This window comes from Melanostigma gelatinosum (assembly GCF_949748355.1).
Source record: "Melanostigma gelatinosum genome assembly, chromosome: 3".
Lineage (NCBI taxonomy): Eukaryota > Metazoa > Chordata > Actinopteri > Perciformes > Zoarcidae > Melanostigma > Melanostigma gelatinosum.
Genome location: NC_136636.1, coordinates 30,704,215 through 30,717,326, shown reverse-complemented (window position 1 = coordinate 30,717,326; position 13,112 = coordinate 30,704,215). Strand labels below are relative to the sequence as shown.

At 39.1% G+C, this 13,112-nt stretch overlaps 1 protein-coding gene across 3 annotated transcripts in view; it reads left to right on the top strand.

Annotated features, from left to right (window-relative positions):
- The first annotated feature begins 1,552 nt into the window (after positions 1 to 1,552).
- The window catches only part of apobec2a (apolipoprotein B mRNA editing enzyme, catalytic polypeptide-like 2a), an 81,203-nt gene continuing 69,643 nt past the window's right edge, over positions 1,553 to 13,112 (top strand). For all 3 annotated transcript variants that reach the window (XM_079297197.1, XM_079297196.1, XM_079297195.1), the window contains exon 1: positions 1,553 to 1,919. In XM_079297197.1, coding sequence (XP_079153323.1) covers positions 1,696 to 1,919 — 224 coding nt within the window. In that variant the 5' untranslated portion in view covers positions 1,553 to 1,695. The remainder of the gene's footprint in view (positions 1,920 to 13,112) is intronic.

The window sequence follows — 13,112 nt, the reverse complement described above, 5'->3', positions numbered from 1 at the left end:
TGGCTTCACTTTTTGAAATGAGAACAGTTATATTAATCAACTTAAAATATTGATTTCATCACAGCAAACAGTCAGTTTTGGCTGGTTAGGGTTTTACGTCTGCGTTGTTTTCTACATCATTTTCAAATTAGCTGACATTTATATTGTCAAATTCAATCCAACTTTATTTCAGACACATGGGTCTATATAAAACAATGTGGCTCACAGTTTGATTATTGCGGACGTTTCAACAATAAGAGCTACATAAATGCATCATTGGAAGTAAAACACTGTTCCTTGCTGAGCTGTTTAGGCAGCTAAAAGACATAAGCATGAATGACCCACTAACAATATTGGCATCCGCACATATTTTTGTAAACAATATGGTGTTGAATATTTTTTTAATTAATTCTCATCAGTGCATCATTAACTTTTTTGTCTGTTTGACTGCTGGATGTTTGCAAATGACGGACTGTAATGTGTATGTATACAAATGATGCACCATACTGCGGACGTGCTATTGGTCCACAGTGAGATCACTTTCAGACACCAGGATGCTCATCATCAGCATTTTGTTTGATTTCCTGCATAACCTGATTGCTTTGACAGACATGCAGCCGAAATACAGCCTCTACATCTTACACTACCTCCATCTACCTCCATCTAACAGCCTTCTAATGAGAATACCAAATGTGGACTCAAGCTCGCCTTTTCTTGGCCAGCTGGCACCTACTGATCCCGTTATTCAGTCCACACTGTGCAGTTACATATCTGAGATACTGACACACTTCGGCCATCATGCAAGCTGTCATACAAAGCTTATTAAGCTGCATTCAGCCTATTGCATTCACCTTTTATCCAGAACAACGGTATGCAGCTTGTTCCCCAGACATGTATGTCTTGTGTATCAGTAGACAAAATCAGCTGCAGTCTCAGTCTGTCAAAATGCACATAAGCACACACGCAGTGTTGGAACTGAAGAGCTGGGAGCCTTCCTCCCCCACCCTCAGGACCTTTAAATAGACCTGCTTGGTCTGCTCGCTGCAGCTGCCTGTGTGTATCTACCATGGTTTGACCCATATGAGCCTTTAAAGGCCAGTGCCAATATGCCATTTTTAGATTTAAGATGCTCATAGACAGGACTATATGCTGAGTCAGTATCCTTAAATCTTATACATTATGTGCCAAAAAACAATATACGTATATGATCAAGTGTTGCCTTCTGAAAGCCTGTTAAATCCTCATCAGGTGATGCTTTGAATGCTATCAGAATAAAACATGAGGTTGGAGAGACGCAACTAAAAGCTTTGCATTTGTTTTTGCTGCTTTCATTATATCTGAATAAAGTATTCCTCACCACAGCAGACATCTAACAGATAAGTGACAAAGTGTTCATATCAGCCTGATTTATGGACAAACCTATGAACTGTATGGTCTACTCCGAGCATTCCGCTCTCTCTCTCTCTACTCCGAGCATTCCTCCCCCTCTCTCTCTCTCTCTCTCTCTCTCTCGCTCTCTACTCTTCCACTCCTCCCCCTCATTTAGTCTCTTATCCTTTCTGCTTGTCTTCTGTTAAGTCTGTTTAGTTTCAGGTCTTCTTTCTTTCCCTCCTTATCTTTCATTACATATCATATTTACATATTGTCTTTTCCACTTTTAATTCTTTACACATAGATTTTCTGAACCTAGATTCTCTAGATAATCGTACTTTCACCATGGCTGACAAAGGTAATTCGCTAACGAGAAGAAAAGAGAGAAAAGAAGAAGTGTCCTCTGAATTGACCAAGGATGTAGAGAAGATGAAAGATGAAGGAGAGCGTGCAGCGGATAACGGAGAAGTCCCTTCAGCTGAGGCCTCTGATGGTGCGGGAGCTAGCAGTCAGGATGGAGATCTTCAGGTTGAGCCAATGGAACTACCTCCATTTGAAATCATCCAAGGGTAGGTTCATATCAAAAAGCATGGTTCAATAAACAGTTTCATAGACAGAGTTAAGGATGAGCATGGCTGAGTTACCTCATTCTACATGTGCTTTATCTTACTCTTGCTGACAATGGGAGGATCCACTGATCCCACATGATTGCACTGACAACCAATCAGAGTTGACTTGAGTGAACTGCCTGTTATTAACAAGTGAATCTTATCCTTTACATTCCCATGGTGGAAACATTTGAAACGTACTTTCCAAGTGATGATGTAATAAACCCAATGAAATGTCCGTAATGATAGAGACGTTGTTTTGCAGGTTGTTATAATGCAGTTATTACATATCCAAATGTAGATTAAGACCAACCTCTAACTTTAATGAGAAACCTAAGCAAAGCAGCTTCATTATATGCTTGAATGTTGAGGAAAAACTTGGATTAATAGAGTTCGAATTTACAAGCATTATGTATGTTGTTTAGATGAGTCTCACCAACATGAGTGTGCTGTATGATTTCCTCTAACGGCTTCCTATGGAAAATCCCTGTTTGGTCTTATTTTTACAGTTTTGTAATCTGGGAACAAGTCTATCACTTAAATGTATTGTATATGTATGTATTGTATATATTGTATATGTATGTATATGTATGTATATGTATGTATATGTATATATTGTACATGTATGTATGTATGTATATGTATGTTTATGTATGTATATGTATGTATTGTATATGTATGTATGTATATATTGTATATGTGTGTATTGTATGTATTGTATATGTATGTATTGTATATGTATGTATGTATATGTATGTTTTGTATAGGTATGTATTGTATATATTGTATATGTATGTATTGTATATGTATGTATTGTATGTGTATGTATTGTATGTATTGTATATGTATGTATTGTATATGTATGTATTGTATATATTGTATATGTGTGTATTGTATGTATTGTATATGTATGTATTGTATATGTATGTATTGTATATGTATGTATGTATTGTATAGGAATGTATTGTATATATTGTATATGTATGTATTGTATTGTATATGTATGTATGTATTGTATGTATGGTATATGTATGTATGGTATATGTATGTATGGTATATGTATGTATGGTATATGTATGTATTGTATATGTATGTATTGTATATATTGTATATGTATGTATTGTATATGTAGTGTATATGTATGTATTGTATATGTATGTATGTATGTATATGTATGTATTGTATATGTATGTATGTATATATTGTATATGTGTGTATTGTATGTATTGTATATGTATGTATTGTATATGTATGTATGTATATGTATGTTTTGTATAGGTATGTATTGTATATATTGTATATGTATGTATTGTATATGTATGTATTGTATGTGTATGTATTGGATGTATTGTATATGTATGTATTGTATATGTATGTATTGTATATATTGTATATGTGTGTATTGTATGTATTGTATATGTATGTATTGTATATGTATGTATTGTATATGTATGTATGTATTGTATAGGAATGTATTGTATATATTGTATATGTATGTATTGTATTGTATATGTATGTATGTATTGTATGTATTGTATATGTATGTATGGTATATGTATGTATGGTATATGTATGTATGGTATATGTATGTATTGTATATGTATGTATTGTATATATTGTATATGTATGTATTGTATATGTAGTGTATATGTATGTATTGTATATGTATGTATGTATGTATGTATATGTATATATTGTATATGTATGTATTGTATATAATGTATATGTATGTATTGTATGCATTGTATATGTATGTATTGTATATATTGTATGTATTGTATATGTATGTATGTATATGTATGTATTGTACATAATGTATATGTATGTATTGTACATATTGTATATGTATGTATTGTATATGTATGTATATGTATGTATATGTATGTATTGTATATGCATGTATTGTATATATTGTATGTATATGTGTGTATTGTATATGTATGTATTGTATATATTGTATATGTATGTATTGTATATGTATGTATGTATTGTATATGTATGTATGTATATGTATGTGTTGTATATGTATGTATTGTATATAATGTATATGTATGGATTGTATGTATTGTATATGTATGTATTGTATATGTATGTATATGTATATATTGTATATGTATATAGTATATATGTATGTATATGTATGTATTGTATATATTGGATATGTATATAGTGTATATGTATGTATATGCTGTATATGTATGTATTGTATATGTATGTATTGTATATGTATGTATGTACATGTATGTATTGTATATGTATGTATTGTATATGTATGTATTGTATATGTATGTATTGTATATATTGTATATGCATGTATTGTATATATTGTATATGTATGTATTGTATATGTATGTATTGTATATGTATGTATTGTATATAATGTATATGTATGTATTGTATATGTATTGTATATGTATGTATTGTATATATTGTATATGTATGTATTGTATATGTATATGTATGTATATGTATGTGTTGTATATGTATGTATTGTATATAATGTATATGTACATATTGTATGTATTGTATATATTGTATATGTACATATTGTATATGTATGTATATGTATATATTGTATATGTATGTATGTATATGTATGTATGTATATTTATGTATTGTATGTATATGTATCTATGTATATGTATGTATTGTATGTATATGTATGTATGTATATGTATGTATTGTATATGTATGTATGTATGTATGTATGTATGTATATGTATATATTGTATATGTATGTTTTGTATATGTATGTATTGTATATAATGTATATGTATGTATTGTATATGTATTGTATATGTATGTATTGTATATATTGTATATGTATGTATTGTATATGTATATGTATGTATATGTATGTGTTGTATATGTATGTATTGTATATAATGTATATGTACATATTGTATGTATTGTATATATTGTATATGTACATATTGTATATGTATGTATATGTATATATTGTATATGTATGTATGTATATGTATGTATGTATATTTATGTATTGTATGTATATGTATGTATTGTATATGTATGTATGTATGTATATGTATATATTGTATATGTATGTTTTGTATATGTATGTATTGTATATAATGTATATGTATGTATTGTATGCATTGTATATGTATGTATGTATTGTATATATTGTATATGTATGTATGTATATGTATGTATATGTATATGTATGTATTGTATATGTATGTATTGTATATAATGTATATGTATGTATGTATAATGTATATGTATGTATTGTATGCATTGTATATGTATGTATGTATTGTATTCCATATTGTATATGTATGTCTTGTATATGTATGTATTGTATATATTGTATATGTATGTATGTATATGTATGTATTGTATATATTGTACATGTATGTATATGTATGTATTGTATATGTATGTATATCTTTGTATATGTATGTATTGTATATGTATGTGTTGTATATGTATGTATGTATATGTATGTATATGTATGTATTGTATATGTATGTATTGAAGTCTGTCACTTCAGTGTATTCTACACAGCCTACTATTTCCATAATACATGTCATTTGCTGCATATATTGTGCTTTTTGAGTGACAGTTGTGGCATGTTGAAGTCAACACGAGCAGAGTTTGAACCCTAACCAACTTTAAAAAATTGTCTACTTCATTCCAGTAAGAATAAATTCTGTTGAAACAGATGCTATGTTCTTCTGTTGGTAGACTGCAGAAGGCATGAGGGTGTGACGCGTTACGCTACGTTAGCTCTTTGCTCTCAGTCTGTGACCTACTTCTACTTCTACTCAGGAAAGTTTGGCCAGTGTTACCAACTTGGAAACGTTCTAGCTAGATTAAGCAACTTTGAAAGTTGACACCCAGTAGGAATACATGACAGCCCTCATTTAAATCATTGGGTTATAAAGGTTGTAAAATGCACTAATAGCAGAGCTCTCCAGAGACAGACAGTGAAATCACTGCATAGATGATCATTGGTTGCTGCTATATTCATAATCTAAATGAAAATACAGCTTCTTTATCGACTGCAAAAACATTTTGATGATAATATTTGCATACTTTTACTGAAAGTAAATTTTAAAAAGTGAACTGGTTGTGAAACAGTCACAAGTTTATACTGATGCCTCTATATGACCTACATAAGGAACAAGACTATCAGACATAAGATTGTCTATTTCTATATAGTTATTCTTAATGGTCATCATCTGTGCCACATCCGGCTTAGCTCCCGAGGGAGGAAGACAACTCGGCGTAGGGCAACAACATCTCCTCCTCCAGCCACGGGTAGAGTTTCGCCTCGCTGCTACACCGGTCCTTGTGGGAGCCAACACCACGCTGCTGGAGGCCCAGGCGGTGTTGCTGGACCCGCTTGAGGGAAGGGAGGCACGGGAGAACCAGGACTAATAATAATAATAATAATAACTTTAATTTATATAGCGCCTTTCAGGGGACCCAAGGCCGCTTTACAAAAGTAACAAAACAGTTTAGACAAACAGTCAGAAAAACAAAACAAGTAAACTAGGGGCCGAAAGCCTTGGCGAACAGATGGGAACAGAAAAACCAGCGTCCCCTCATGACTGAGAGGGACAGACTGTCAGACCCTGCTGCAGTAATATGAGATGTTTTCTACAGGGAGTCTGGTGCTCTGAGACATGAACCCTTTTGTCCACAGAGTCTTTGTATTACCTTCAAGCTTGTAAATGCAGGACTGTAACTGTTGAAGGAGTATGTTCACTGTGGTATCTGTTTTACCCCAATGTTGACAAAATATTACCAACTTCTAAATACATAGATTGTGTAGGCAGCTGCAAGACACTGACATGAATTAAGACTACCATGTACATGCCTGCCTTGATATTACTAATTATTATGGAACTGTTTTGCTGTATTCCCACCATTACTCCTTTGTGGATGGGAGAGTCAGAATTGAGGCCCTTTAGTTTGGAAAGATATGTACATAACCTGCCACTCCTAACAGCTGGTTATACAGTCTTTTCTGGCCCATTGACAATATCATTTGGTGTGTAGACTCAATGCATTCACTCAACTGCAGCTGTGGACTGGCATCGTCAGTGCAACTTCAACAAGTCTTCTGAGAGAGGGGAACATATCTAGCTTGTACACGCTTATGTCCCTGTTGCTCTCTTTCTTTCAGGCAAATCATTTCTTAGCACAAGCACCTCCTTTGGTGTCAGTTGTTTCTTGTAGTGATCTTGTGTTGCTGGTTCCTCTTTATTCACGTTGCTTCTTTTCTGAAACTAATAGAACTAAAACTAATAGAAATTTTAATAAAAATGTAAAATAAATAATAAAAAATGACTTAAAAACTGAACTGAACGTATCATAGAGAGTAGAATAGAAAATGAAGTGTTGCCAGCGTTACTGGAGAAAATTAAAAGCGGTCACAGTTCTTTGCAATGGCAACTCAACTCGTCTCCTTTAGGGGGAGATAGCAGGTCAACAGTATATGCCACATAGAAGTACATCATCTGAAAGCTGGGAACCTGAAGATTAATTTGCCATGCAGCCCCGCAGTATGTGTAACGGGTGTGGAAAGGACCCAGAAGCAGTACGACGGACACACGGAATAGTTGGAACGAAACTTTATTCCAGGCTGAACACACAACAGGCAAACATTCTTGGATCTGGATCCGTGGACGTTTTGATGGTCTTTTTTACCGTTTAGTCGAAAATACAGAAATACCATGGCTTTCTCCTTTTTCATTTTTAACCAAAAACGGAAAAGCAGAGTCGTATTTCCCTTTTTGTTGTCTGAATCCAAAAACAAAAAAAAGTCAAATAACGAGCCAAATTAGTTTTTTGCAAATCTCTTTTTTGTTTTTTCCTTTAAAAAGAGAGGCAAAGCACAACAGGTAACCCGGAAAGAGGAATATCTCTAAATTAAAGTGAAGGCAATAGAATGACCGGATGCAAGAAATGTGTATAGTCTATGATGCAAGCACATACCAGAGTAACATTAGAAGAAAAATAAATGAATACAAATAAATAATCGTTGGCCGATGGGAGTGTGTTAGCATCAGTAGTTGACTGGAGGAATAACTAAAAGTATAAAATGTGACATTTCCTTTAGCCAGTAGGTGGCGCTATGAGTTATTGAATTTTTTGAAGTAGCATCATGCATAAGAAGTTTTGTACAGATTGAATTATGTACCTTGGAGTTCTAACAACTTCTTTTTTTATGCCGAATGAAGCAAAAATGGCCGCCGCGTCAAGGTTCTTCAATGAAAACTCACGAATTTGATAACTTTTCATCACAAAGGTCTTAAGAGCATCCTGACCAAATTTGAAATTGATCGCATAGCTAATCCCGAGCCCTATTTTTAGGCCTCTGCTCGAAAATTGCATACCCATACTCGAGAGTCCACAGCTCTAACTACAAGGTCTATTTTAATAATTTTGATGCTAGAATAGAGGTAACACTTGTGAGATCTGTTGAATTGTGTAAATATTGTGTATATGTTCCTGGTTAATAACACTTATTACACTTATGGCACAGCTCAAATTGAAAAAGTTTCAGGTTCGCCTGAAAAAAAGCACTTGTATTGAACATTCTTTTTTTTAATAATGCAGGTCTTGGCCTAAAAATACGCCACAGACATAGAACAACACGTTTTACATGTCCCCACAACATATTTTACTTCGATTGAGTGAAGCAGGCCAGCATAAATGGTCTGAGTCAAGCAAAATTTAGATTTTCGGAACCAGCGGTTGCATTGCTGTATTATAATTTGATATACTATATAACTAAATATGAACTGTATATTCACTTGTTTTATCACTAAGAGTGTTCAATAATCCTAATAAAGCCGTTTGACACCATTTGGATTAACTTTGAGCAGTTTTGAGGTGTCATATCTGTCAATCATAAAAAATAAATGGCTCATAATGTGGGTGTATGTGACCCTGGTAAGGCCTGTGATTGGCCGATTTATTCATGGGACATCTTTTTGGATGTGGGATAGTCCAACGGGAGCCATGCGGGGGTGTTTGAGAATATCCGGGTCTGTTTACTGACTAAAAATTGCGAAATGCTATGCGAACCCCCCTGTCTACATGCATTGGTCTATCTCGCAGAATCGCCTACCATTTTGTTACAGACATGCAGGAGGACATGCAGGAAGGAGCTGCGCGAAAATCCGATGGATTAAGTCTGTTTTTCATCACCAAAACCATCAAAACATGAGTTTTTTACCCATTTTATTTTCTGGTGACATCGTGGCAGGTTATGTACAAAAAAACGTGGTTTTGTGGTAAAACTTCTAGATATGATCTTAGTTCATGTATAATTGTGTTTTGCAGTGTGTAAAATGGCTCCCATGGTTGTTTCGCCCAGAATCTCTTTGTTACACAGGTATTTTTTAATTTTTTATTATTTGTTTCGCAAAACTGAATTGTACACAGAGTACACATGTGTCCCCTTTAAAGGGGTCCCTCAGAGGCAAGAGTACGAAGGCTGAAAAATGCAAAAAGTGACAAAAAAGCATAAAATCGCGTGTTTACTGCAGCACTCCCTCGTGGTTGAATGAAAAGAAAATGTCAGGGTATGTTACTGGATGCAATCTGCACTTATGCTGCAAATTTGGTGATTTTAGGACAAATGGTTGAGAAGTTGTGTATTGATATATAAGGCACGCCCCTAAGAAGTTTATTGGTGCTTGTCTTATAAACACAAAGAGATATAAAAAAGCTTTTGATGACCTCGATCCAATAATGACATACAGCAAATCTGGTGTCAATCGGACCAAGCGTGTAGGAGGAGTTTGCAAAAATGTGTAGGGGGTGCTATGGAGACAATGTACAACAGCCAAGCCAAGAACCCATACAAAATATGTCTTCCCATCACTTATGACACATGTACAAAGTTCCATGACTTTTTGAGCATCCCAAGCCACTCAACCATCAGCTTATTTTTCATGGCGAATGATGCGTTGCCACTCGAAGTCAGTTCCCGTGATGAATTCTGTTTTAAGTGTATTTGGACATCAGGACAGAAGCTTAACATAACTAAAAGTATATTGTTCCCAATTAATGTTATGGCTGATCAACATTCTTTTGAAAATGATCCAGTAAAGTTTCAATCCAGTTTAAATATTGTGGCAGCCGGGGTGGGCGAGCCCAGGGAGTAGTGATGGCAGGAAGATACTACAGACTACCAGAGAGAAATGGATTGCACTTTGCACACGCCCCCGTAGTGCCAGCAGGCAATCAGCGCAACAAGGCCCACCTGAGAGAGCCGGCCAGGGGAGCTTCATGGGCGGATATAAAAGGAGAAGGAAGATGTGAAGTCGGGGGAAGTAACTTAGGTGAAACCATTCAAGACGGTGAGATATTGTGAGACTACTTAGCCAACGACCCTGGAACGGAAGACTACCCCAACTGGATTGCCCCCGGCTACTGACCCCTGCTTGGAGGAGAACGACGCCCCTGCCCCATCCCTGGACCGTACGAGAATTGCGCCTTGTGTATCAGACCCCGGAACTGCACCTAGACCCTTCTCTTGCTTAACGGACTTGTATTGGCTGTGTGGCTGCTGTGTCATTTCCAATACCCCAGTAAAGTATTTGATTGCCACGTCTTTAAGTCTCCGTGTCTTTATAAGTATTGCATATTGTCCAGTAACACCCCTGACCACCCCGGGGCTGTTACATTGGTGGAGAATGTGGGCATTCTAACCGGCTTCTGGACAATATCTAATATTTATATTACGCGTCGTATCGACATCAAAATGTCCGCGCCCAACCCTGTGCAGGAGCTTCTCGCAGGTCTCATAGCCAGCAATGCGGAGACTCAGAGGAGGCACGAAGAGGCACTGCAGCTGCAAGTACAAATGCTGCAACTTCAACAGCAAACACAACACCAACACCACCAGCAAATGGAAAAATATATGGAGTTGCAAACCAACCAACAGGAAGTAAAACGACTGGAGCGAGTGAATCCCTCGCGCTTCCTGGTCAAACAAACAGCCAGTGACGAAGTGGAAGCTTTCCTTCTGACTTTCGAAATCACTGCAAAACGTGAACAATGGCCCGAGGAACGGTGGGCAGACTTGATCGCTCCTTTTTTGACGGGCACCGCGCAACGGGCTTACCAAGACCTGGCCAATATTTCACCCGTCACCTACGCAGCCCTGAAGGAGGAAGTGCTTCAGCGTAGCGGGGTGACTCTTCTGACAAAAGCGCAGCGATTTCATGAGTGGAATTATGATGCCACCCTCTCTCCAAGAGCGCAACTATATGATATCACGCGGATCACTACCGCCTGGCTGATGTCGGAGCCCCTCTCATTTTCCCCCCTTGATCGGGTAATCATGGATAAATTACTGAGGTCATTACCGTTTGAAGCAAAAAAATTGGCAGGACAAAAAAATCCCCGCAGTCTCGAGGAACTGACTGAGGTAATGGAGGGCTGGCAAGCGGCGCAGGCTCTGGTGCGGGGGGGAAGACCGCCCAAGATGGAAATAGCCACCCGGCCCCGACTGTTGAAACAGGGAGATTCCCCACGAGAGCCGGCCATGAGGACCCCTCCCGTGGAAACCCCCCAGCGCCGATCCCTGTTAACCCCCGACACCCGCAGGTGTTATGACTGTGGGGAGATGGGACATATTGCCTGGAACTGCCCACAGCGGGGGGACGCCCCCATGCCCACAGCTAGCGAGACTAGTCACCCCTGTGGACTACTGACCACCTGTTGGGCCCAACAGGGCGATTTGGCCCCACTCACCCCAGTACGAGCGAACGGGCATGACGCGACCGCCCTGGTCGACTCCGGCAGCGCCGTCACCCTCGTCCGCCCCGACTTCGTCGAGCTACCCTATCTGAAAAGTACAGTATCAGTCACCTGTATTCACGGGGAGACCAGAGACTACCCCACCGCGATCCTAGAGCTTCACACCACCCAGGGGAAGAGCACCGGACCGGCAGGGGTGGTACCCGACCTACCGGTGGACCTCCTGATCGGAAGGGACTCCACTGTCTTCCCGGGGCTATGGAGAGGCCTGGCCAACGGGAAGAAAGCCCCACCACGAAAACCGCACCGCACGCCAGGAAAGTTGTGTGGGTTCCAGGGGGCCGACCCCCTGAGCTCCACGTCCCCCCTCTCAGAAGGCGCCGCCAGCGCCGCCGCCCGGGCCGCGGAAGCCGCCCTTCGTCCAGCCAGGGAGGAGGACCCTCTTCCAGCCCCCGAAGAAAGGGATCCAAGCCAGGCCAGTGAGGACGCCTGGGCTGATTTGTTCCCACTAAACCCCGAGGACCAACCCCTGCCTGCCCCTCTAGCGGGACGCTTCGGGACCGCCCAGCTGGAGGACGCCAACCTCCAAAATGCCCTGCGACAGGTGTCCGTGGTGGACGGCAAACCCATGGATGGGGTAAGACAACTAATTTACCCTCACTTTGCCATTAAAGCTAATTTGTTGTATCACGTGGTAATGAAGGACGGGGCACCCCTTGAGTTGTTATTGGTGCCCCGCCCTTTTGTGTCGGTGGTGCTCCAGATGGCCCACACCCACCTGTTGGGGGCCCACCTGGGGGTGGAGAAAACCCTGGACAGAATCAAGGCCCGGTTTTACTGGCCCGGGGTGAAAAAAACGGTGGAGGACTACTGCCGGAGCTGTCCTGACTGCCAGCGGGTCGCCCCCCAGCCGCACCATCGCAATCCGCTGATCCCCTTACCCATTATTTCAATTCCCTTCAGTAGGATTGCGATGGATTTGGTGGGACCCCTCCCAAGGTCCAGTAAGGGATTCCAGTACATCTTGGTGGTGCTGGATTACGCCACTCGCTACCCAGAGGCCATTCCCCTTCGGACCATGGCCACCAAAGGTATTGCCAGGGAATTAATGATGTTATTTTCTCGTGTAGGCATCCCGGACGAGATCTTGACGGATCAGGGGACCCCCTTCATGTCAAGAATCATGAGGGACCTGTGCGGGCTAATGAAGGTAAACCAGTTAAGAACGTCGGTATACCACCCGCAGACAGACGGCCTAGTAGAGAGGTTTAATCAGACCCTGAAACGGATGCTCCGGAAAGCCATGGAGGCAGACGGACGTAATTGGGATCAGCTGCTCCCTTTCCTCATGTTCTCCATTCGTGAGGTTCCCCAGGCCTCCACGGGATTTTCCCCCTTCGAGCTGTT